Source organism: Nerophis lumbriciformis, linkage group LG09, assembly GCF_033978685.3.
Source record: "Nerophis lumbriciformis linkage group LG09, RoL_Nlum_v2.1, whole genome shotgun sequence".
Classification (NCBI taxonomy): Eukaryota; Metazoa; Chordata; class Actinopteri; order Syngnathiformes; family Syngnathidae; genus Nerophis; species Nerophis lumbriciformis.
Window position 1 is genome coordinate 34,056,016 of NC_084556.2, and position 26,111 is coordinate 34,082,126.

General features: G+C 38.1%; 1 protein-coding gene across 5 annotated transcripts in view; it reads left to right on the forward strand.

The window, feature by feature from the left end:
• ntm (neurotrimin) overlaps positions 1–26,111 on the forward strand; it is a 492,772-nt gene that overhangs the window by 396,599 nt on the left and 70,062 nt on the right. For all 5 annotated transcript variants that reach the window (XM_061961918.2, XM_061961917.2, XM_061961919.2 and 2 more), the window contains 2 exons: positions 8,172–8,404; positions 11,708–11,833. In XM_061961918.2, coding sequence (XP_061817902.1) covers positions 8,172–8,404; positions 11,708–11,833 — 359 coding nt within the window. The remainder of the gene's footprint in view (positions 1–8,171; positions 8,405–11,707; positions 11,834–26,111) is intronic.

Genomic DNA, 26,111 nt, shown 5'->3' on the forward strand with positions numbered 1-26,111 from the left:
GCCTCCAGGTCCGCCAGAATTTCGGGAGATTTTCGGGAGAAAATGTGTCCCGGGACGTTTTCGGGAGAGGCGCTGAATTTCGGGAGTCTCCCGGAAAATCCGGGAGCGTTGGCAATTATGCATAAGACATCTGTGCACTAGTATAGTGATATATCACATGTACAATGATGTGTAAATATATTTAATACCAGAGCACACTTACAGGCAGGACCGCCATTTCAAAAAGGCATTGTTTATTGTATCTGTGGTAAACGCAGGTAAACTCAGCCAGCATAGTTTGTTGTTCTCTGTTTGCTGTTCGTGCAGCATTCATGCTCACGTACATGTTTCGCTTCAAGATGCTGTTTTAAACTTGATGTGCGCCGATGATAATAAAGTTTGTCACTGTCAACATTACCTCAGTTTTATCTACAGTTCCGTCTGAGTTTGTTTTGAAGGGCACAGACCACATTGCTCTAATTATCATCGCACTGGCGTCCGATGTGCTCACTGCCTGTGCAATGCACGCTGCCTTCTGGCGGTCAAAACAAAGACTGTGATTTATCTTGATTTATTTATGGTAACGCGATAATTTGTTCAAATCTATGAATCACATGCGTTAACGTGTTAATGTTGACAGCCCTGATGTGTATATATATATATATATATATATAGACTAGTTGGGCAAACTCCCATGCACCCTCAAGGGGCTTTGCGGACTTGGAGAAGGCATTTGACCGTGTACCCCCGGGGGTGCTCAGAGAGTATGGGGTAACGGACTGTCTTATTCTGGTGGTCCGCTCCCTGTATAATCAGTGTCAGAGCTTGGTCCGCATTGCCGGCAGTAAGTCGGACACGTTTCCAGTGAGGGTTGAACTCCGCCAAGGCTGCCCTTTGTCACCGATTCTGTTCATAACCTTTATGGACAGAATTTCTAGGCGCAGTCAGGGCGTTGAGGGGATCTGGTTTGGTGGCTGCAGGATTAGGTCTCTGCTATTTGCAGATGATGTGGTCCTGATGGCTTCATCTGGCCAAGATCTGCAGCTCTCACTGGATCGGTTCGCAGCCGAGTGTGAAGCGACTGGGATGAGAATCAGCACCTCCAAGTCCGAGTCCATGGTTCTCGGCCGGAAAAGGGTGGAGTGCCATCTCCGGGTTGGGGAGGAGATCTTGCCCCAAGTGGAGGAGTTCAAGTACCTTGGAGTCTTGTTCACGAGTGAGGGAAGAGTGGATCGTGAGATCGACAGGCGGATCGGTGCGGCGTCTTCAGTAATGCGGACGCTGTATCGATCCGTTGTGGTGAAGAAGGAGCTGAGCCGGAAGGCAAAGCTCTCGATTTACCGGTCGATCTACGTTCCCATCCTCACCTATGGTCATGAGCTTTGGGTCATGACCGAAAAGACAAGATCACGGGTACAAGCGGGTGTGTGTGTGTATATATATATATATATATATATATATATATATATATATATATATATATATATATATATATATATGTATATATATATATATGTATCAAACAAGGGGACAATCTCTTTAAAATAAAACAGCAAATTAGAAAGGTTCCTTAGGCTTCCAGCGGCACACAAAATGAATTAATGAATGAAGCACTCGTACACCGAGACATGTTTCTCGCATTTTACATCTAAAAGTCTGTAAATCTAGAATTTCGCTAAAAGAAATGTTCATAAATCGAGGTTTCACGGTAATTATAAACCAGTTTCTAAACCTGCTGGAATAGTTATGGTCAGTAAACAGATAGAATAATGTCTGGATAACAATTATATCCTTTCACTATTTGAGTCTGTTTTTTTGTCTAAAATCACAGTACTGTTACTGCTGCCACAAATGTCTTACTAAAATAATATATGCAATTTAAGCACTTGACAAAAAAAACAATGATGTCGGACCCATCCATCCATCCATCCATTTTCTACCGCTTATTCCCTTTGGGGTCGCGGGGGGCACTGGAGCCTATCTCAGCTACAATCGGGCGGAAGGCGGGGTACACCCTGGACAAGTCGCCACCTCATCGCAGTGATGTCGGACCCTTTTTAATCAATTCCTCAAAAGCATTTGACATCGTTGATTGTGCTACTTAAGTCAAGTGAATTTCAGCTATTGTTTTTTTTTCTCACAACGAGATGTTAGCTAATTACCAGAGGGCTCTTCCTCTGATGTCTTGCAGGTAATATAAAATAAGTTTTCCCACAAGGCGGTGTTTAGCCCATTATTGTTCACTATTTCAACCAATAATCTTCTGATCAACTTTCCCTTTCTATGCGGATGACATGAATGCTTACATTTATTGTCTTGGAGTTCTGGTTACTTAGTATGATGGTCCCTTAACTCTACAGTAAACTGGTCTCTTTTGTAGGCTCCAGTATGTTTTTATTCATAAAACAATTCAGGGTATCAAAAGTTCTTAGTTGCCATCTCAATGCAATGTAGGAGTCACAAACTTAAATCTATGGATTCTCTGCAATTTGCTGTACCTACAATGTACCTTTTCAGCCCTTAATGCTTGGAACTCATTACAGTTTCAATTTAGACTTTAAGCCCTTGTTACACTGAGTGAGTTTAAAGTTCTAGTAAAATCTTTGCAGGCTACCGTCTCTTTGTGTAAATGTTTTATATAAATGTAAATGAAACTGCTGATGCCTTCTTGGCCAGGTCTACATTGCAAAATAGACCTTTGATCTCAATGGAACAAACCTGCATAAATTAAGGATAAATAAAAAAGTGTGGGGAGGGTGTTTGACAGTATATGCAGTCATGATTAAAAAACACATTTCCCAATCCACATTTGTATTTAAAGTAAGACAATAATGCACAGGGTAATTAGTTATTGCTACACTATGCACATGTCACCTATACAGTACAGTGTCTAAAATATGTGCATGATTTGGTTTACTCACAAATCACTACCCACCAACAAAAGGGCGTTGAAAACAATGTATCGTTTTAGTCGTCCCATTCTTGGCAGACAGCCACTGTGGTATGATTTTTTTTGTTCCACATATGCCTTACACATTTTCATTGTGTTTTACATTGTAACTCAGGTGGTAGAGAGCTCACCTCCTCGCGCCACAGCCATACATTTGTTTATTTATTTACCATTTTTTTTCTAAGCATGTAGATGAAGTTAAATATATTCAGCTATTCAACACATTACACTCACATACAAACAATAACAGCATTTCTCACTGAAAAAAAATACTTTATTCATTTTGGGCAATTTATTTTTGAGCAGGAATCTCAGAAAGACCCTCTGGGTTAAATATTGGTGGGTATTGTGGCCAAACAGCTAATTTTTTGTTTTATCTGACCACAGAACTTTTCTCCAGAAGGTCTTATCTTTGTCCATGTGATGTCAGATGAAACAAAAATTTAGCTGTTTGGCCATAATACCCAGCAATATGTTTGGAGGAGAAAAGGTGAGGCCTTTAATCCCAGGAACACCAGGCCTACCGTCAAGCATGGTGGTGGTAGTATTATGCTCTGGGCCTGTTTTGCTGCCAATGGAACTGGTGCTTTACAGAGAGTAAATGGGACAATGAAAAAGGAAGATTACCTCCAAATTCTTCAGGACAACCTAAAATCATCAGCATGGAGGTTGGGTCTTGGGCGCAGTTGGGTGTACCAACAGGACAATGACCCCAAACACACGTCAAAAGTGGTAAAGGAATGGCTAAATCAGGTTGAATTAAGCTTTTAGAATGGCTTTCCCAAAGTCCTGACTTAAACTTGTGGACAATGCTAAAGAAACAAGTCCATGTCAGAAAACCAACACATTTAGCTGAACTGCACCCATTTTGTCAAGAGGAGTGGTCAAAAATTCAACCAGAAGCTTGCCAGAAGCTTGTGGATGGCTACCAAAAGCGCCTTTTTGAAGTGAAACTTGCCAAGGGACATGTAACCAAATATTAACATTGCTGTATGTATACTTTTGACCCAGCAGATTTGGTCACATTTTCAGAAGACCCATAATAAATTCATAAAAGAACCAAACTTCATGAATGTTTTTTGTGACAAACAAGTATGTGCTCCAATCACTCTATCACAAGAAATTATTGGAAACTCAAGACAGCCATGACATTATGTACTTTACAAGTGTATGTAAAGTTTTGATCGCAACTGTAAAATAGAATAAAGTTCTAACTTATATCTCGCTATGGAAGTCCTAAAAACTACCAGTGTAGTGGGTTAACATCAGGGGCGCCGAAAAGGGGGGGTAAAGGAGACGGATTCTAGGGGCCCATGATGGAGGGGGGCCCAGAGAGGCCCCTAATGATGATGAAATTATAATACAGAAAAAATAATGACACTGTTGGGGGCCCTGTAAAGATTATTTTCATGGGGCCCAAAATCCCTAGCGGCGCCCCTGGTTAACATAATTCACCCACGGAACTTTAATTATTAGAGAGTTCCGGTCGGACGGTTTTCACGGGACACATTTCCGGCGTTGTTACACTAGTGAGCCACGGATGAGGAGATGCTGCTCCGTTATTGATTTAAGTAAAGTCTGAATGTCATTAAAACAGTTAGCTCCGTCTTTTGACACTTCTTCAACACCCGTCCTTGCACGCTACACCGCTACTACAAAGGGGACGGGGAGAAGTACGTAAATAAGACCGCCCACAAAACGGCGCATCCTGAAGCGACGGTCAGAAAGCAGCCTGAAGATGATCTGTAAAACATAATCCATGCAACATTTTGACCAAATAACCACCATTACATGTTATGTAGACCACAAGGAAGTGTTTTACATTTAGAAAAAAAATCATAATATGACCCCTTTAATACGCCTTATAATCCGGTGCGCCTTTTGTATGAAAAAAGATCTGAACACACCCGCTTTGCAATGCCATGCAGCCGCACATGTGTGACTGTTAAATTATACAGTATATATGTACAGTATATTTTTAATTGTGACAATGTATTAAAACATAGAGCCTAAAATTAACCCACAAAACCTAAAATCTGAGTAGGGACCAATATTGACTATGACAATTTATTACATATGTGTTGAACTCTTAGAACTTGAAATGCAAATATTAAATGCATAATCCAATAAATACTGTACAAATATAGCAAACAACGTTCAATAAAATAAAATACAAGTGGTGTGCACAACAAATAATGTGTCCAATTCCCAAAAAATTTTTTTGTCAATGTAGATGGTTATAACATCCAAGAGCAGCCAAGTGGAAGATACAGGCCTGGGGCCTTTTCAAGGGCATGATTTGCTTCTTCACATGAGGGCAGTGTTTACTAAACCTTCCTCCTATCCTCAGCAACCATATTGCCTGTAATGCTGCTATTGGTTGATGTCATCTTTCATTCCTTGCATTTACTTTTGGTTTGCAAGTGGATCCATCCTTTCACCTTGCACCAAAAGTGCATCCAAAAGCAATATCACTTTTAGTAAAGGCTATTCCAAACTGTAATGTACATTATTCACAGATTCTTATTGTAGATACACAGCAACAGTTTGAAAATCCACTACTTACTGTCTGAATATATATTTTAATGGTGTTTTGTTTCATTCTTTCTTTTGCAAGCTGGATTTTGTCAAGTGAAAGTAAATACTAGCAAATACTGTAACAATACAATGCTAAAATAATATTAAAATCACTAAGTGGTATCATATGAGTATGATGCTTTAAGTGTGTATGTGTGCGTGGTTGTTATAAAAGTAAAATAACACATTATCGCATTAAATCTGTAAAAACGCAGATTTATCCTGCAATTTGTTTTGACTGTACATGCTCCTTTATCTTTACAGCGGCTCGTTACCTGAGAGGCTGAGCAGGTTGTTTAACGATCAGTGATCAGGTCAATGCATAAATCAATGATGAGTGAGGAGACTGACTGTGGGGCTCACTGGATAATTTTATTTCACAATACACCCTGATTATACTTAGACTAAGACAAACTTTATTGATCCACAAGGGAAATTGTTCCACACAATAGCTCAGTTACAAAGGATGGAAAGGGTAAGGGTGGCAAGGATAATGCAGGTATAAAGTAGACTAAAAATGTCCCATAGTAGCAATATAAAATATAACATATATGTAATATTTACATATTTATGTAATATTTAGGGCTTCACGGTGGCAGAGGGGTTAGTGCATCTGCCTCACAATACGAAGGTCCTGAGTAGTCTTGGGTTCAATCCCGGGCTCGGGATCTTTCTGTGTGGAGTTTGCATGTTCTCCCTGTGACTGCGTGGGTTCCCTCCGGGTACTCCGGCTTCCTCCCACTTCCAAAGACATGCACCTGGGGATAAGTTGATTGGCAACACTAAATTGGCCCTAGTGTGTGGATGTGAGTGTGAATGTTGTCTGTCTATCTGTGTTGGCCCTGCGATGAGGTGGCGACTTGTCCAGGGTGTACACCGCCTTTCGCCCGATTGTAGCTGAGATAGGCTCCAGCGCCCCCCGCGACCCCAAAGGGAATAAGAGGTAGAAAATGGATGGATGGATGTAATATTTACATATTATATGTAATATCTACATACTGATGGTACTTTAGATAAAACTGTTACCAAGTTTTGAAAAAACATTTAAAATATGTGTCTGTATCACACTCTGACAGTATAGTTGCATTTGTGTCAAAACATCTGGGTCTTTCTTAAAGTTAATTTAAATTATGCACTTAATTTATTGTGATTATTCATATTACCGTATTTTTCGGAGTATAAGTCGCACCGGAGTATAAGTCGCACCTGCCGAAAATTAATAATAAAGAAGGAAAAAAACATATATAAGTCGCACTGGAGTATAAGTCGCATTTTTTGGGGAAATTTATTTGATAAAACCCAACACCAAGAATATACATTTGAAAGGCAATTTAAAATAAATAAAGAATAGTGAACAACAGGCTGAATAAGTGTACGTTATATGAGGCATAAATAACCAACTGAGAACGTGCCTGGTATGTTAAAGTAACATATCATGGTAAGAGTCATTCAAATAACTATAACATATAGAACATGCTGTACGTTTACCAAACAATCTGTCACTCCTAATTGCTAAACCCCATGAAATCTTATACGTCTAGTCTCTTACGTGAATGAGCTGAATAATATTATTTGATATTTTACGGTAATGTGTTAATAATTTCACACATAAGTCACTCCTGAGTATAAGTCGCACCCCCGGCCAAACTATGAGAAAAACTGCGACTTCTAGTCCAAAAAATACGGTAATTAAAAAGACAATTTGAATAAAAATGTAATTGTTTGACAACAGTAATTGTTATTTTTTAAAACATGCTTAAATGACGTCGACATTGAACTAAGTCTGAGGATTTGATGACAAATGGGAGACTGATTTCACTTTTCTTAATAGGAACAAACTGAATTGTTAATGGTTATGCGAAATAACAGAAATACTTACAACGTAAACTATTGTCTATATGTCTTGTCTACAAATTGGCTGTGGGCGTGGGTATAATAGGGTCTAATCTCATATTAGTCAGGGTGGCGGGACTGTTATGAACTCTCATCTTATTTCCTTAAATGTAGCATGCGCTCTGGTGTTCCAGTTACCATGGTAACATCCATCCATCCATCCATTTTCTACCGCTTATCCTGCTAAAATGTTAGGCAACGTCGTAGGAGTATCGCGACAAAATCCTCAAACATATCCTGGATAAGCATCAATCCTGATCAGTGTTACAGGCCCCTGGTGTGACGTGTTCAGTACAATACTTGCTACAAAAGGGAAAGGTAATTCTAGGTGTTCAACTTGTCTTCGCTGTAAGGCGGGAAAGCTGTTTGACTACATCACTGATACTAGCGCCAAAGCCAGCAAATTTAGGGATTGTCTTTGGGCCTCTCAGCCTGTGTTTTCACACTGACCAGCAAAGCAGAAATAAGGTGCAATAGTTTAGGCTTTGATTTGGAGTGTGGAACAGGCTGCAGTTTCAGTCTCTGTACATGTGTGCTGTGGTTTTAAAATAGACTTGCAGGGACAATATGTCAATTTCGACGAAAAGCCACAGCAACTGACCCCACTGATTAATCTGCTATCTTTGGTTCATTTCTTGCCCAAACAGTTAAAAACACTTAATTAATAAAAGTGTCCTTAGGCAATACTAAAGCCACTACTACTTGCTATTCTGCTCTATCAAAATTGCTTTTTAAAGCTCTGACTTGAATTATATTTGTTCTTCCTCCATAGGTGTGCACAGGGGGACATTGTCACACATACAGCATGGCTAAATCGGTCAAGTATACTATATGCCGGAGATGAAAAATGGTCCGTGGATCCAAGGGTGAGTTTGGTGACACTTAATCAAGAAGAGTTTACCATCAAGATTGAAAACGTGGACATGACGGATGAGGGGCAGTATGTTTGTGCGGTCCAAACCAGCAGTCGACCAACAACCACCATAATACATGTCCTCGTCCAAGGTAAAGGAGCTTCAGATATTAAACTTGTTGTTTTTTTTATCTCAATATTATAAACATGAATTGCAGCATTCTTACTTAAATGTGATGAGGTCATTTGCATAAACAGAGATACCTTTATCATCATTTTTCCACCAACGATGGTCTAAAAAACATTATCATTTGTTTATAAATTTCTTAAAGGGGCTGTTTGCAACGGATTTTGTTATATTGTTCAAACCCTAACATATAACAAGCACATCTCTGGTAAGCTTATGTTACCATTAGTGGTCTAACAGAGTAAAAGGGCTGTCTTAGACTAAGGAGTTCTATTATAGAATTTTATTAAGTAAATGTTTCCCAGTCGAATCTATGGCATTTTTTAAAAAGAAAATAGATAATATGTATATACAGTAGTGTGTGTACACCTACTGGTCACTAGGTGTCAGGAATGTGCTCTAGCACCCTGTCATACACAGTGAATTCCTTAAAGTTAATAAACATGATTATGTAAAGGAATACTATAGAAGTATTATTGTAGCAAAATTATTTGCAAATGTGTATTTCAACCTATGCGTGAATAATCCAATTTGCATGCATGTGTACTAATTTGTGTGTCTGTATATCAATCTGAGTGTGTGTATTCAGATCCGCATATGTGTGTTTAAAGTTGTCTGTCTGTCCCTAATCAGAAAGAACCCTTCGATAGGCTGTCTACTTACACAATGCTTTTGCTACACTTATTAAGCTAGCGTTAGCTCACATGCCTACGACATGCCCAAAACGATTTACTTGACAATACATATTTTAACACACAAAGGATGAGTACTGTTAACATAGTAACCATCTATATATTACCCGAAGTTATCGACGGTCGAGCAGTGTCCTGTTGAGATGACGACGACGATGCTGATGTTGTAGAAGCCGGCTTTTTAAACACAGTACAGTTCTCCACCCTTAATGAGGTGTTTAATCATATTGCTAGTATTCCCCGTTTTCCTCGAAATAATCTGCATTTATTTGTACCCGGCACCACAGGCGTGTACAACCATACCTTTGACCGTTTTGCTGCCGGTATCTCGGAATGATGACCGGCCAATTCTGCACTGCTTCATACAAACTATTGTTGTTGCGGTGGTGGACCAATCACATGGCGCATTGAATCGAAGAACGCTTGCAGTGATTGGCTGTGAGAAAAACCATAGAAACAGTATTTTTTTTCTTGATCTGGGTACAAAAAGAACCGATTGCAGGTATTTTTTTAAAAGACGCAGTTTCGATACTACTTGGTATTGGGTTGATGAGTACCGATACCCAGCCCTGGTAATAAGTATAATACTTACAGTTTTAGCACTTTCTAGGGTTCAACCAATGAATGAATGACACTTTCAGCTTAATGGCAAAGATTACTGACCACAGTACATAGGACAAACCGAATGAATGCATACTTGCTGTGATATCAATCTTATATCCAGACAAAAAAGAGAAGCGTAACTGTAGTACGTATGTATGTTTATGACCTTCTTAATGTTTTTTAACATTGCGAGAGCCCTCTAGACATGAAATAATACCATTACACTCTTTTAATCCATTATAGCCAATTAGATACTTAAAAGCACACTCTGATTGGTTTGATCTAATCTAGTAGCCATTGCTACTGTAGTCTTAATCTTTTTCATTTATATATCCCTTTTTATGCTGAAAATGTTTAATTTAGGACCAAAAAAATTGTAGAATAAATTTTAGCAAAAAATTATTATAACAATAATATTTGAAGTGTGATGTGGCGAGAAACGACTGTATATTACGAATATATCTTTTTTTTTTTAAAGAAAAAAATGTTTTGCCATAAAACCAGGTAATATATTTTCAATAAAGAACCAAAGTCAACAAAATAACTACCTAATAAAGTATGATACATTGATTGACAATGCATTCAACAATTTAACACACGCGCACATACATAAACATATATATATATATATATATATATATATATATATATATATATATATATATATATATATATATATATATATATACACATATATACATATATATAAATATATATATATATATATATATATTTATATATATATATATATATATATTTATATATATATATATATATATATATATACACACACATACATATATATACATATATATATATATATATATATATATATATATATATATATATATATATATATATATATATATACACACACACACAACATATATACATATATATATATATATACATATTATTGGCTTTATTAAAAGACAGTGTGGCAACATTCTCACATGTTTAATGTTGCGTAAAACTGCTCCCTAGCCTATACACTACTGCCATCTAATGTCTTAGAATTTAAACTGCATGCAAAGTCTACTATATAACACTTGCAAATGAGACTCAGAAGTGTAAGAAAACATTATGTAAAAACTAGACAGCACAGGTATTAGCAGCTGAGTGTAAAATGTTAGATAAAAAAAACTATTTAGTTTTAACATTTATTAACACATGAACACAAACAAAAGCACTGACAATTTGTCCTGTTTAGTACTAATATCAATTCTAAGTACCGGGAATTGGTACTGTATCAGTTCAAATGTGAAAGATACTCATCCCTACTCATACCGTACACTGAACAAGCACATGACTGACATTTAAAACAGAGAAATAAACGAATAAAAACAATAACTAAATAAAAGCAGTAACAAAAAGAGAACAATTCCCTATTTGTCATTGTGTTGCACACTGGAAGGGACATTGCAAGGTAGGCAAGGAGAGGCCTATTGGGAGGAGGAACCATGTTTAGTCTACTTTCCTGATGGAGGGGATGAAGAGCAGCTTGGAATAAGCATTCAGCCAATAATGATTTATCCCCTACTTCACTTAGCATTTTATGATGATTAATTTTACCTTACTTTTTTGTTTTTCCTACACACTACCCCAGAAGTATCTGCCTCAAGCATGGGGGACATAATGGAGGTTTAAGTTAAAAGTTAGTTAAAAAGAACAAAAGTGACATTGTCTTTCCTCTATACTCCGCCACACACATACTGTAAAACTAATTTCCTCGATATTTTTCTGTACAGTATTAATACTTTTTGGGAGTGTGGCAAGATGTACCGGTATACAAAATGGATGGATTGACTGATGAATTGATGGATGGATGAAAATCAGCATGATGTATGCATCTTGTAAATGTGTACATACACAAATGAGTAAAACAATAACATTCAATTTTGGATTTTAAATTTGTATTGAAACGATTTAAACCTGCATCATGCTTGATTACATTTTGTAATTTTCTCTCACAGTACCTCCAAAAATCATCAATCTGCCAAGGGACATTGTGGTAAATGAAGGCTCTAATGTCACCCTGATGTGCCAAGCCGATGGAAAACCAGAGCCTTTAATCAGCTGGAAACTCATCTCATCTTCAGGTAAAAGACTGCATAAATTTAACCGTCTTTAGGTTATTATTTGTATGTTTCCTGATTGTTTTGCCTTTATTTACCATTCATCATAACAATGTAATGTTCTCCAATTTCACTTTTTCTATGTCAGAGGTTGCCACATGTAGTCATTTACATTTTTTTTTTTTACTGAGACTTAGCAGCCCTACCTGAGGCAATCCTGGCGAGTAATCAAACCCATTACACCACTAGGTACATTAAGACGTTACTGCGGGTTGAAAACATTTAACTGGTGTAATGTAATGTAATGTAATTAATTTGCCTAATTGTTTTTTTACCACTTCAATGTTTTTGTAGCAGATGCTTCCAAAAGATGAATGGTTTGTATGTGTTGGTTGTAGTCCACCATCATTAACAGGAACGTTGCTGTTTTGCCATACACAAACTACTTTCACCTTTCCTTTACTGTAAGTCTAACCACTAAATGCCAGTAGTACTGAGGAGCACATGGTTATCTCATGGGATTCCCCTTCAAAAAGAGAATATTATCCTGCATAATCCACCTATTGTACTTTTTCGGACTAGAGCGCATTGGTAAACAAACAACATTTTTGAAGAAATTTTTTTTATATATATATTAGCCCCACTGGACTACAAGCCGCAGATATATACGTTATGAAATGAGTTAACTACACAGAATTTTTTTGTAAATGTTTATTTACATATCTTAATTATTTCTAAATGGTGTCAACATGGCAGTAAAACGGTGATCAAACAAAACAGAAGTCATCATCATGGAGCCACTTGCTGCGGAAGCTAGCTCTCCAATCGGCTAAACGGACTCAATAACTCCACGGTGACGTTTTGGTGAATTTCAATCAATACAAAATGTATTAATATAGCCCTTACTCACAAACATCTCAAAGAGATGGACAAACCACAACAACATTCTTCAATACTTTAATTCACTGAGGAATTTGAGAAAATGAAGCAGTACAAAAATAATGCCATTGTAAGTTAATAATACTAAGACAGACACCGGAAAACGTGTTAGCATATTAGCTAATGCTAACGACGCTAGCTTCATTACGATAGCACATACAAATATGCATGAAAATACTCCTACAGACATGGGCCGTTGTAGTAAGTATGAATTGTTTTAGTTAAATTGTAAAACTTACAAACATTGCTTGGACTTATAAATATTAAAAACTATAACACATTATTCCAGTGTCTCTGTTTGTGTTTAATCAAAACGATTGAACACAAAACATAATGGCCATTCGCGAAGAAAAATCCATAAATTAGCCGCACCATTTTATAAGCCGCAGGGCTCAGCGCATAGGAAAAAAGTAGCCGGAATTTACGGTAATAGGTCATGTTTCTGCTCTTTGAGAAAGGTCATTTATTGTGTCTTTTTTGGAAGCCAAAAAGTTGTCTTTCTGGTTTTGCCACAACAGCCAATATTTATCTCCAAAAGGTCTTGGAAGAGGTCTTGTTTAAAAACGTCCAACAAAGAGAGTGTAGGGCCTGATGAATTGTATTTATTTATCATTACCTAATAAGTTACTACTCCTAAGTTACTCCTGCATTTATGTATTCGTTACACAATGTTTGTCAATATTTTACTTTTGCATTTATTTGTATGGTATATAATATATTTCAATTATTAATTTTTATTTGATTTAAATGTTGTTTATGAGCCATTCCACCAAATTGGTGCCATTTGCTTGTTAAAACTCACAGAAAAAGCATAAATGTGTGAGTGTGAATGTTGTCTTTCTGTGTGGGCCCTGCGATGATTTGGCGACTTGTCCAAGGTGTACCCCGCCTTCCGCCCGATTGCAGCTGGGATAGGCTCCAGTCACCCCCCGCGACTCCGAGAGGGACAAGTAATAGAAAATGGATGGATGGGTGGTGTGTCTTCTTTCAACTCTAAATCTGATAATGCACATAGTGGACTGCTCAAAATGTTCAGCTAACTTTGTTATTTGTAAGGTTCCTATGACAATATATGACACATTTTAATAAATACAGTTTGCAAATACATTAAATATAGGCACTAAAAGCATGTTGACACTAAATAAATAAAAGCCCTTGGAGAGTGCAGACCTTAGTAAAAAAAAAAAAAAGTAATGAATCCAGACTGTGACCTGGATCACCCCGTATTGTACTTTATTTCCTTATCCCATTTTTGCCATTATTATATCAGTTTTTCAAGTATGTATATCCGAATAAAAGAAACCTCTTGTTAGTCATCCACTGTTTTTGTCCTTGTGGGTGGAGGCAGGGCCGCTTGCATACAGGCACAGAAGTAGAGGCTCGTAACGTACTGTAAACTCAAGATAACGTGTTCCTTGTCTTCCATAAAATATAATGACTTGTTTCGTATGCGGGCTTCACGGTGGCAGAGGGGTTAGTGCATCTGCCTCACAATACAAAGGTCCTGAGTAGTCTTGGGTTCAATCCCGGGCTCGGGATCTTTCTGTGTGGAGTTTGCATGTTCTCCCCGTGACTGCGTGGGTTCCCTCCGGGTACTCCGGCTTCCTCCCACCTCCAAAGACATGCACCTGGGGATAGGTTGATTGGCAACACTAAATTGGACCTAGTGTGTGGATGTGAGTGTGAATGTTGTCTGTCTATCTGTGTTGGCCCTGCGATGAGTTGGCGACTTGTCCAGGGTGTACCCCGCCTTCCGCCCGATTGTAGCTGAGATAGGCTCCAGCGCCCCCCGCAACCCCAAAGGGAATACGCGGTAGAAAATGGATGGATGGATGGATGTTTCGTATCCCAATTTAGACATTTCTTGAAAGTCAGATGAAAATCTTCCCATAACTTTTTGAGGTATCTACAGTATTTACAGTGCTTCTCTTTTTCCACATGTTTGTTATGTAACAGCCTTATTCCATAATGGAATAAATACATTTCCATCCTCAAAATTCTACACACACTATCCCATACTGGCAATGTAATACGATTGTTTTTTTTAATTTGCAAATGAATTCAAAATAAAAAACAAAAGAATCAAATGTACAAGCTTGGCACACCTATCTTTGGGCAGTTTCACCCATTCCTCTTTGCAGCACCTCTCAAGCTCCATCAGGTTGGATGGGAAGCGTTGGTTTTCATCCAGGATGTCTCTGTACATTGCTGCATTCATCTTATTCTAATCAGGGAGGTGACCAAGAACCCGGTGGTCACTCTGTCAGAGCTACAGCATTCTACTGTGGAAAGAGGAGAACCTTCCAGAAGGACAACCATCTCTGCAGTAAACCACCAATCAGCACTGTCGGGGCCAGACGGAAGCCATTCCTTTGTAAAAGTTTGCCAAAATTGCACCTGAAAGACTCTGAGACCATGAGAAACAAAACTCTCTGGTTTGATAAGACAAAGATTGAACTCTTGGACGTGAAAACCAGGCATCATTTTTGGAGGAAACCAGGCACCGCTCAACACCAATGATTTAATACATTTGCAGAATAACAAAAAAAAACAAAACGTTTTCACATTGTCATTATGGGGCATTGTCTGTAGAATTTTGAAGACAAAAATGATTTTATTGAATTTTGGAATAAGGCTGTAACATAACAAAATGTGTAAAAAGAGACAACAAGAGAAGGGCTGTGAATACTTTCCGGATGAACTGTATTGCGTAATGAAAAAAACAGATTGAACACACGTGTCACTTTTCTCTCCGTGGGTCCACGAGCATACATAGTGACAGAAGTTTAAAGATAAACATAATGTTGTAGAAATGATCCGGATCAGGCTCAAAATTGAATCACATTTCGGACATTTCCTAAAAGTTTCATGAATTTGACCATAACTTAATGAGGTATTTTAGCAAACTAACTAACTAACTAACAGATAAACCAACAGTAGCGAATACATAACCTCCTGGTTGAGGTAGTGAAGTGAATTGTATTTATATAGCGCTTTTCCCTGAATCTCAAATCGATTTACATAGTGAAACCCATTATTTGCATCTTGAAGTTACATTTAAACCAGTGTGGGAACAGGTGGGTTATGTGTCTTGCCCAAGGACACAACGGCAGTGACTTGGATGGCAGAAGCGGGAATCGAACCTGGAACTCCCAAGTTGCTGGCACGGCCGCTCTACCAACCGAGCCACGCCGCCCAGGTAATAATTTAGGTAACGGGACTGTTCTGATATTCTATTTCATTTTCCAAACATACTTAATTAACCAATCAGGTTTCAAACCACACATGTGCAGTCAATTGGCCTCCTGACAACACTCTGAGTTTGCCGATATCCGATATTCCGATATTGTCCAACTCTTAATTCCGATACCGATATCAACCGATACCGATATATACAGTCGTGGAATTAACACATTATTATGCCTAATTTTGACAACCAGGTATGGTGAAGATAAGGTCCTTTTTAAAAAAATTAATACAATAAAATAAGATAAATAAATTAAAAAAAATTTCTTGAATAAAAAAAGAAAGTAAAACAATACAAAAACAGTTACATAGAAACTAGTAATTAATGAAAATTAGTAAAATTAACTGTTAAATGTTAGTACTATTAGTGGACCAGCAGCACGCACAATCATGTGTGCTTACGGACTGTATCCCTTGCAGACTGTATTGATATATATTGATTTATAATGTAGGAACCAGATTATTAATAACAGAAAGAAACAACCCTTTTGTGTGAATGAGTGTGAATGAGTGTAAATGGGGTAGGGAGGTTTGTTGGGTTGGTGCACTAATTGTAAGTGTATCTTGTGTTTTTTATGTTGATTTAATTTACAAAAAAACCAAACTGATACCGGTAGTAAAAAAAAAACCATACCGATAATTTCCGATATTACATTTTAAAGCAGGCCGATATTATCGGACATCTCTACACCTGAGCATTCAATCAGCATAAAAAGAATCCAAGAAATAGGGCACCTGTGCACATTGAGAGGGATCCTCATGCCAAAGACAAAGGAAATCAGTTTTAGGCTCAGAAAAAAGGTAGTAGAGGGTCAGTGGAAGGGGGAAGGTTATGCTGCAATTGCCAAGCGTTTCACTGTGTCTAGAACCGCTGTTGCCAAGTACAAGGAGACAGGTTCAGTAAGAAACAACTTGGGTGTTGTCGTAAGCGCAATATTTCAAGAACTCTCAAGAGGAAAATTGTCAGAGATGACAGCAAAAATCCCCGGACATCTGCCAAGATGATTGTTGCTGACATGGCCTCTTCCGGAGTTGGTGGGCTTCATGGCCATTGTCCGAGAAGAGCCCCTTTACTCAAAGAGCTGCACATCACAGCAAGACTAAAGTTTGCCCGTAAACATTTGAAAGATAAAGATGAAAAGGTAAAGGGGGAGAGGCTTTCAACACAAAGAACACAGGTAAACATGGTGATTGGAGCATCACGCTTTGGGGCTGTGTTGAACCCTCGGGCCCAGGGAGGCTTGTTCGGGTGCATGGCATCATAAAAAAAGAAAATTATGTTGAAATTATGAGATTAATATGTAGAAATCTGCTCACAGTCTATCTTTAGGTCGTCGCCGGGCCAATGACCCTAAGCACACATCAAAATTGGTCAAACAGTTCTTTAAGGATACCAAAACAAAGGTCCTGCAGTGGCCCGCACGGAGCCCAGACCTCAATCCTATTGAGAATCTATGGGGGGTGCTCAAGGTGAATGTCCATGCTCGGAAACCATGCGGCTGGAACAATTTGAAATGGAAGATTGAGCCAAAATCCCCCAGGAGTCCTGTGCCAACCTAGTAAAGAACTACTCTAAGAGGTTTTTGTCAGTTGTGGCTCAGAAAGGTTAAACTATTGACTATTAATGGCCAGGGGGCTAATAAGTCTTATTTTTGCCCTTTCTTGTTGTTCATTTTAGTGTAACAATATAATATTCAAATCCAACTTAGTGGGCTTTTTGTCTGTTATTTTGGAAACAAATGCAATATAAACATTTGCTGTTAATGGTCAGTTCCAGAGAGATATTAAGAGTTTTGACTAATTTCACAAGGGGGCTAATAGTTTTTGCCTCAACTATAAGTTGCTCCCAAATAATTTTTGAAACAATTATACTTTGTACATGTATAGGCCGCAGATAAGCCGCAGATGCTGAAATATGAAATATTTACACAGGTGCCTTTGTTCATTCACACATTTAACAACAGAAAACGTTTGCAACACAGTATACAGTAGCATACCAGAAAATTAATTGAGCACCGTCTCCATCCTGAAACCGCAGATGTCGTTTTCTTCGTTGTCGGAAATTAAATAATGTAAACTTGCTTCGTCCAACATTTTCTCAGCCTCGTTTTCATTTTCGCCGTTGAACTTGTGTCGCCTTCGTCACACGCAGCAGCCCAGCTTTATGGAACCTGTTGGTGATAATGAATTTCCATTCTGTGCAGCAGCTCCATTTCCTTTTTTGATTGCCAGATCCATTTGATGTCTGTATCATATGCATTCTGTCGTGTCTTCTCCTCATAACGAGGGTGAGTCCATAACGTGCAAAATGTCTGTCTGAATGATTGTACAGTATTTGATTTCCGTTCTGCAATTTCATCGGTACGATGTGACAGGGCTAAATCTATTGGCGGCAAATGAAGCTAGTGAACCTGGAAAAATCTATAAATTAGCCGCAGCATTGTATATCCTGCAGGGTTTAAAGCGTGACAAAAAAGCCACGGTTTATTGTCCGAATATTCTGATAATAGCAGGGACATGCCAAATGGGCACATTAAAATTAAATGACAGTACACACAGTTGTGTGTAAATATGTGATGTTCCTCAAGGTAACTTGTTACGCATGTCTGAAACAAATAAACCATTACCACTGACCACTGTGCAAACAATAACATTGCAATTCTGCTTAGCTTTTGCATTAGAAATGATTATGGTTGATGTTGTCGTCTGGCTTGCAAGCAAAGACATGGACAGATCTTCCTTCAGGGAACCTCCCAGTCATCAGAGAAACTCAGTGTAAGGGAGGGCAATTGACAAATTACAGCACCACAATCTACACAAAGAGACACATTTTGTAATTTGGCAGTGTACATAAAAATGACAGTGATATGTTGGTTTTCATGCCAAAAGGTCCGGCAAACACCGAATCGTACAAAAACTGAGTAAACTTTTCCCATATCACGCTTCAAAGTTAGCAGCTTCTTTTGGCCTAAATTAAGAATTTTCAGTTATTAAAATGGCTAATTGGACTAAAACTATCAATGCTACAGTAGTATTTGGCACTAAATGAGACCAACGAATCAAAGCGTGGTGTTTAGTATCATGGCCACTGATCAACCAGCATCTAAAGTATAATAGTGATTATTCTTGCTAAATTATATTCAGAAGATTTTTTTAATTCTCGAGCTATTAAAATATTTGATTCATAATGAATCATTCCTACTTTTTGAAAATTATTTTACAACGGTTAAGCCTGGAACAAATTAACTGCGACGAACGAGAGTTGACTGTAATCCATTTCAGATGTCCAACGATATATAACACAAAAAAACAATATATAACACAAAACACTGCTATAAAACAATTATAGTTCTACATGCAGAAAATAAGGTGAAGTACATATAAATAAGTGAAATGGATAAATCAACATTCGCCTTGAAGACTTAAAGGGAACTGCACTTTCTTGGGTATTTTGCCTATCATCCACAAAACTTATGTAAGAGAAGAACATATGTTTTTTTAAATTTTTTTAATGCATTCTAATTAGTAAATAAATGCTATCAAAATCAAGCTTACAATGAAGCCAATGGGAGTGGCTTCATTCTGTCTATAAAGCGCTCTAAAAACATCTATACACCTCCATCTAGGTTTTATATATATACACTGTAAGTATACATGTAATGTAGTAACAGGCACATTTATAATAAGATGTAATATTCACGTATTTTGATCATTTTAAGCATTCGGCAGCGCATTCATTTTAAAAACGCATCACAACGTTTGCTTTTTTCCAACATCACTCATTTCTACCTGAGAGCCAACAAACATAATAAAACATCACTTACTGTACAATGTCTGCTGTCATTAGATGCAGACTGCTAGGATGTTCATATATTCCCGTTTAGATGAAGAATGACTCATAATGCTCACGAAGAAAAAAGGAGGGTGCAACCAATTGCAGATCAAGTGTCTTTTAATGTCTTTCTCGCCATTTTGGGGTCTAAATTGGATACCAAAGTTGACCAACTTGTCAGATTATGTCTTAATCATTTTACTATCCAAATGAGAGGCATTATTTATGCTTTCGAGCTCCGGGGCGTGAAAGCCGCTAATGTGAAACAGCAGTACAAGTTGTCAGCTCCCTCTGATCACAACATGACTACAAATAGTTTATCCATGTTAGCGCTTATAATAACAATTTGGTCAATATTCAAGTCACAAAATATAAATTTGTATTTTTGGATGTTTTTTAGAGGGATTTATGGGCGGAATAGAGGACCTCTCATTGACTCCGTTATAAGCGGACTTTTATTTACGTTTATTTACGACTTAGAATGCGTTAAAAAAAACACATCCGTTGTCCTGTCTCTCATAATGATTGTGAACGATAGGCAAAATTAAAAAAAAAAAGTGTAGTTCCCTTTTAAACTTTTGTAAGCAAATGTAGAGATGAGAAAGAGGGCTTTCTACTTTGCTACATGTCCTTTCTTAAATTAAATAGTGTTGCTCACCTTCTTTATCAAAGTGCTGGCACATGAAACTTTCTTTGGCTCAATGGTGGAATTTTTTTTAGATTTACTGAATGAAAAAGCACACACACTGTGGTGTAGCCCTGTTAGTTCAAAGGATAAATAACACACAGTATGTATGTCCGTGTACCAAAGGTAATGACCGTGCAGTTTGTTGAGTCAGGACTCCAACCATCCATCCATTTTCTACCGCTTGTCCCTTTCGGGGTAGCGGTAGAGCTGGCTGGAGCCTATCCCAGCTACAATGGGGCGCCATCTCATTGCAGGTATACACAGATTGACAGACAACATTCACACTCACATTCACATTGAAATCATCTAACAGAGCATCTGCAGCTTCTCTGTATTTTCATGGATAAATGTTCGTCGTTTGGATGTTTGTGTTTGTGGCTACATGCCATGAACGGTGGTTAAGTCTTCTTGTGTTATGGACTGTGCAGCAGGACTGACTCGCTGGGTTGCCTACAAAGCGGTATGACATGTTTAATGGTTTGTTTCTATGATTCGGTCATCAGCTTCCTCTCTTTCGCACTAATATTCTCAGTTCTGGTGTTTGGAAGGCAGGATCAATATCTGAGTGGCGCTCAAACGAAGCAGGAACAACGAGCAACCATATGTTGAATCAACACCAGTAGTTATAACTATGATCAATGTCTGTTACAAAAATACGTGTGGGATATAAATAATAATGGAAGTATAAGTGTTTGTATATAGTATATTATTGGTACAAATGTTTAACCAACACGAGTACAGGGATATTTCACAACGGTTTGTCTATGTCTTTAGTACTGTGTATATATTTGAACTGTGTTCATGATGTGTACAAAGTGTATTTATAATCAATCACTCAATCAATGTTTATTTATATAGCCCTAAATCACAAGTGTCTCAATCAAAGGGCTGCACAAGCCACAACGACATCCTCGGTACAGAGCCCACATAAGGGCGAGGAAAAACTCACCCCAGTGGGACGTCGATGTGAATGACTATGAGAAACCTTGGAGAGGACCGCATATGTGGGTAATCCCCCCCCCCCTCTAGGGGAGACCGAATGCAATGGATGTCGAGTGGGTCTGACATAATATTGTGAGAGTCCAGTCCATAGTGGATCCAACATAATAGTAAGAGTCCAGTCCATAGTGGGGCCAGCAGGAAACAATAATATGTTGTGTAAAGGGAATTTCGTATTTCTATGAAGCTTAAGATCAGAGCCTGATATCTCCTGGTTTTACTACATCTTGTATTTGAGATTGTTTATAGGGTTAGGCCAAATAAGTGCTCAACTTCAGCTTAAACCCTTTCGGTCTGTAAAGTTGTCAATTTATGAATGTAAAACTGTTTATTTTGTTGACCACTGACTGAATAAATAATAAACTAACTAACTCTTTATTGCTCAAACGGCACAACCCTGTGATAAATATTACCTTAATCGGGCTCTTAACTCAAATTATGCTTCCTATTCAAAGCAAAACAAAAACTCGAGAGACTACTAGTACCTCAAATTACTTGTAAATTGAGGTAACACCGTATTTTGTAATCCCCTTCCATGTTTGAGAACAAGTAATGATGCATGCTGTCTTGAGGAATGCTGCTTTATAAGGGTGTAACGGTACGTGTATTTGTATTGAACCGTTTCGGTACGGGGGGTTCGGTTCGGAACGGAGGTGCCCCGAACGAGTTTCCACACAGACATATTAAGTAGCGGACGGACATAAGCAGGCCCGGCCCTAACCAATCTGGCGCCCTAGGCAAGATTTTAGGTGGCGCCCCTCCCCACATCGGCAGTGAAGTGTATATACTCACAAGAACCCGAATAGCTTTGTCTTTGACCTTTTTTTTTTTTACTTACAACTATACCTAATATATAAAGGGGTGGAAAAGTGACTATTACCTGCAGGGCAAACATTAGCTAACCAGAAGGCAATAATAATGTAAACAAAAAACACCTGCTTAAAAGATCTAATACAAACATTTATATGCACGTACAACACTTAGAACTTTTAGCATATCAGTATGTGGAATTAAATTATGGAATGGATTAAGTAAAGAAGTTAAAAATTGTACTGATATGATCCAGTTTAAGAGGTTGTTCAAAATAATAGTGCTTACATTACATTATTATGAGAAATACTTTCAACCTTATTGAAAATAAGATATTCTTCATCTCAGTATGTTAATAATGACTGAATTAATTAATTAATTACATATTACAAAACTGTTGTATACTAATTCATAGATGTTATTTTATTATATAAAAAGGTCAGTAAATTATTCTATATATTTGTAAACGCTTTGAAGTGGGAAAGGGGTAGGATTAAATAAGCTTTGCTTCTTCCTACTCCTTTTCGGGCATGATGTAAAATGAAATGATATGAAATTGTGTGATGTATTATGATGTAAGTGTGTTCATGTTCGAAATAAACTAAAAAAAGAAAGAAATGTCCCTGAGGAATGTAAGGTGGGAGTACTGTAATTACCTAACGTTACATTATTATTTTCCATAACAATTTAGCCCCCTCCACAATATTAACCCGACGTTAAAACAATTAGCAATTGCCGAATCATGTAACATTAGCTTAATGCTAAAAAGCCAGGTTACTATCACATTCTGTAACAGACAAATAATTTCATGTAGGCTAACGTTACCTACCTGCTACCTCTGTCTTTTCTCGTTTCTCCTCCTCTTCTTTTCTCTTTTTTCTACCCTGGGCACCTGACAGTTTTGGCATCTTGTGTTGATTTTTTGATGTGGTGACGTCCAAAAAGAGTCATGATACAGGAAAGGGGGGGGGGCGTAATGTTGTAACAAATAATATTTCTATTAAATAGGCTTTACTTTGCATTTTAATTAACGTGGGATTATTTTTTGTATTTAGAAATAATAGTTCCAACTTTTTTTTTTCTCCAACATTTGTGGCACTGGCGTGGCGCCCCCTGATGGACGGCGCCCTTAGCATTTGCCTATACGGCCTATGCCACGGGCCGGCCCTGGACATAAGTAGCGTACCGCACGTTGTGTAAACAATGCACACCGAGGCACAACACATGGCATGCTAGCAACGATCGGGCTACGACAACATGCAAAAGTCAGAGCTGGAAGACCCTCCTGCCTCGTTAAGATCTCCTGTTTGGGAACACTTCGGCTTCGCGGTGTGATACAACAACGGAGGACGAGAGGTGGACAAAGCGAAAGCGGTTTACCGACATTGTTCAGCAGCAGTAAGGTATGCTTCTGGCGACACGTCAAACATGCTAACCCATTTGAACATATTTGCCAACCCTCCCGGATTTTCCGGGAGACTCCCGAAATTTAGCACCTCTCCCGAAAACCTCTCGGGACAAATTTTCAGGCGGAGCTGGAGGCCACGCCCCCTCCAGCTCCATACGGACCTGAGTGACGTGTCGACAGCCTGTTTTCACGTCCACTTTCCCACAATATAAACAGCTTGCCTGCCCAATCACGTTATAACTGTAGAATGATGGAGGGCAAGTTCTTGGTTTCTTATGTGGGTTTATTGTTAGGCAGTTTCATTAACGTCCTCCCAGCGCGGCAACAACACACAACAACAGCAGTCACGTTTTTGTCTGCCGTAAACAGCAATGTTGTGACACTCTTAAACAGGACAATACTGCCATCTACTGTACATTCATATGTGACAATAACATCTAGTTATTGTAGAGAGTGCAGTGCACAACTGCGCACACAAGGAGACGAAGCAGAATGCATCATCAGAGAGGGTGTTCAGCATGGTTAGAAAAATAGTGACAGAGAATAGAACAAGGATGGACAATTCAACCCTTAACTCAACAATAAGTAGATGAGTGTTATGTGTGTGTATATGTGTAAATAAATGAACACTGAAATTCAAGTATTTCTTTTATATATATATATATATATATATATATATATATATATATATATATATATATATATATATATATAATAAAAAAAATAAAAAAATTAATAAAATAAAAATAAAAATATATATATAGCTAGAATTCACTGAAAGTCAAGTATTTCTTATATATATATATATATATATATATATATGAAATACTTGACTTGGTGAATTCTAGCTGTAAATATACTCCTCCCCTCTTAACCACGCCCCCAACCACGCCACCGACACCCCCCCCACCTCCCGAAATCGGAAGTCTCAAGGTTGGCAAGTATGCATTTGAAGCGGCACCACCCCCAAGTGAACATCGCTTCAACGAAGAGAAAGAGGAGCGTAGTGCAAACACAGCTCCCCACCGCATTCAAGCAGCCTCTCCTCGGCGAGTCAGACAGACAAATGCCATTGGTGTTTTTATAGCAGCAGATTTAAGACCATATTGCATTAAAAACTAGATTTTGACCTACTTCTATAGTGGAAGAACAATGAGCCCATATATCCTCTTACTGCCAAGTTAGCCAGGCACTACCTCGCTATACCTGCTACCTCTGTGCCCAGTGAAAGGGTATTTTCCACAGCTGGAGACATTGTAACTGCAAGCAGGTCTGCTCTTTCTGCAGACAATGTGGATAAACTGACTTTTCTGGCCAAAAAACATGAAGAATGAGTGAAAGTCATTAGATTTAATCTGAGCAACAACTTGAAGCAGTTTAATGTTGCACTTTATATGTAGAAAGGTTTTGTTAAGAAACCAATTCTGAGCCTTATCTTATTTAGTTTTTATTTTATATTTGTTGACCACTTTAACCCTGGCAATCGACCCCGTGTGTATATATATGTATGTTATTGTTATCCTTAGCATTCATGACTGCCTGCTGTTGCACTGATCAGCCTAGTGGTGGCTCACATCCATCACAGAGCAATTTCTATTTTTGGGAAGAATTATTATAGTGTTCCCAACGTTAAAAGGATAAAGCCATTGTTTACAAATTTGGTAAATAAATAACCAGAAAATGTACATTTTGTTGTTTTCTACCGAAAATGAACTGAACCGTGACCTCTAAACCGAGGTACGTACCGAACCGAGATTTTTGTGTACCGTTACACCTTACTGCTTTATGTTGTTATTTTATTAATACCACTATGGCTGGTCATGCTCTTGAAAAACAAAAAAAAACAAAAAACAGAAAGTCAAAGGAAAAGTAAACCAACAAAGATCTGAATCATTATGCTTTTATCTTTAGTGCCATTAACAACTGTGATACATTTTACTGTAGCAAGTCTTGCAAAAAAAAATCCCCCCCAGAGAACATGATTTTTTCCATTTCCTCACTGAAGTGAAATACAATTGAGAACCTGATTATAATTATATATTGAATTGTACAAACCCATGTATTAGCTGCTGGCACTTTAATCTAGGGGTGTCTTACAATATTTGATGATTCAACGATTTGATTTGTAGGACTCCGATTCGACTATCAATTTCGCGAAATGAGTGCCAGTGACCCCCCAGCATATCGGGGGTGGTGTTGGGAGGATCGTCGAGTCATGCCACATCAGCCCCTAAGTTGTCGTTCCCTCAAACAGGGGGTCTCCTTCGCAGGTTCATCTCTGGAAACCTTTACTTTACTTCCTCGATAGTCGAAGTTAATTGTCTTCTCGGCGCTGTGCTGGAGCCCAAGCCGACCTCAGTAAAGGACCTCACTAAACCAT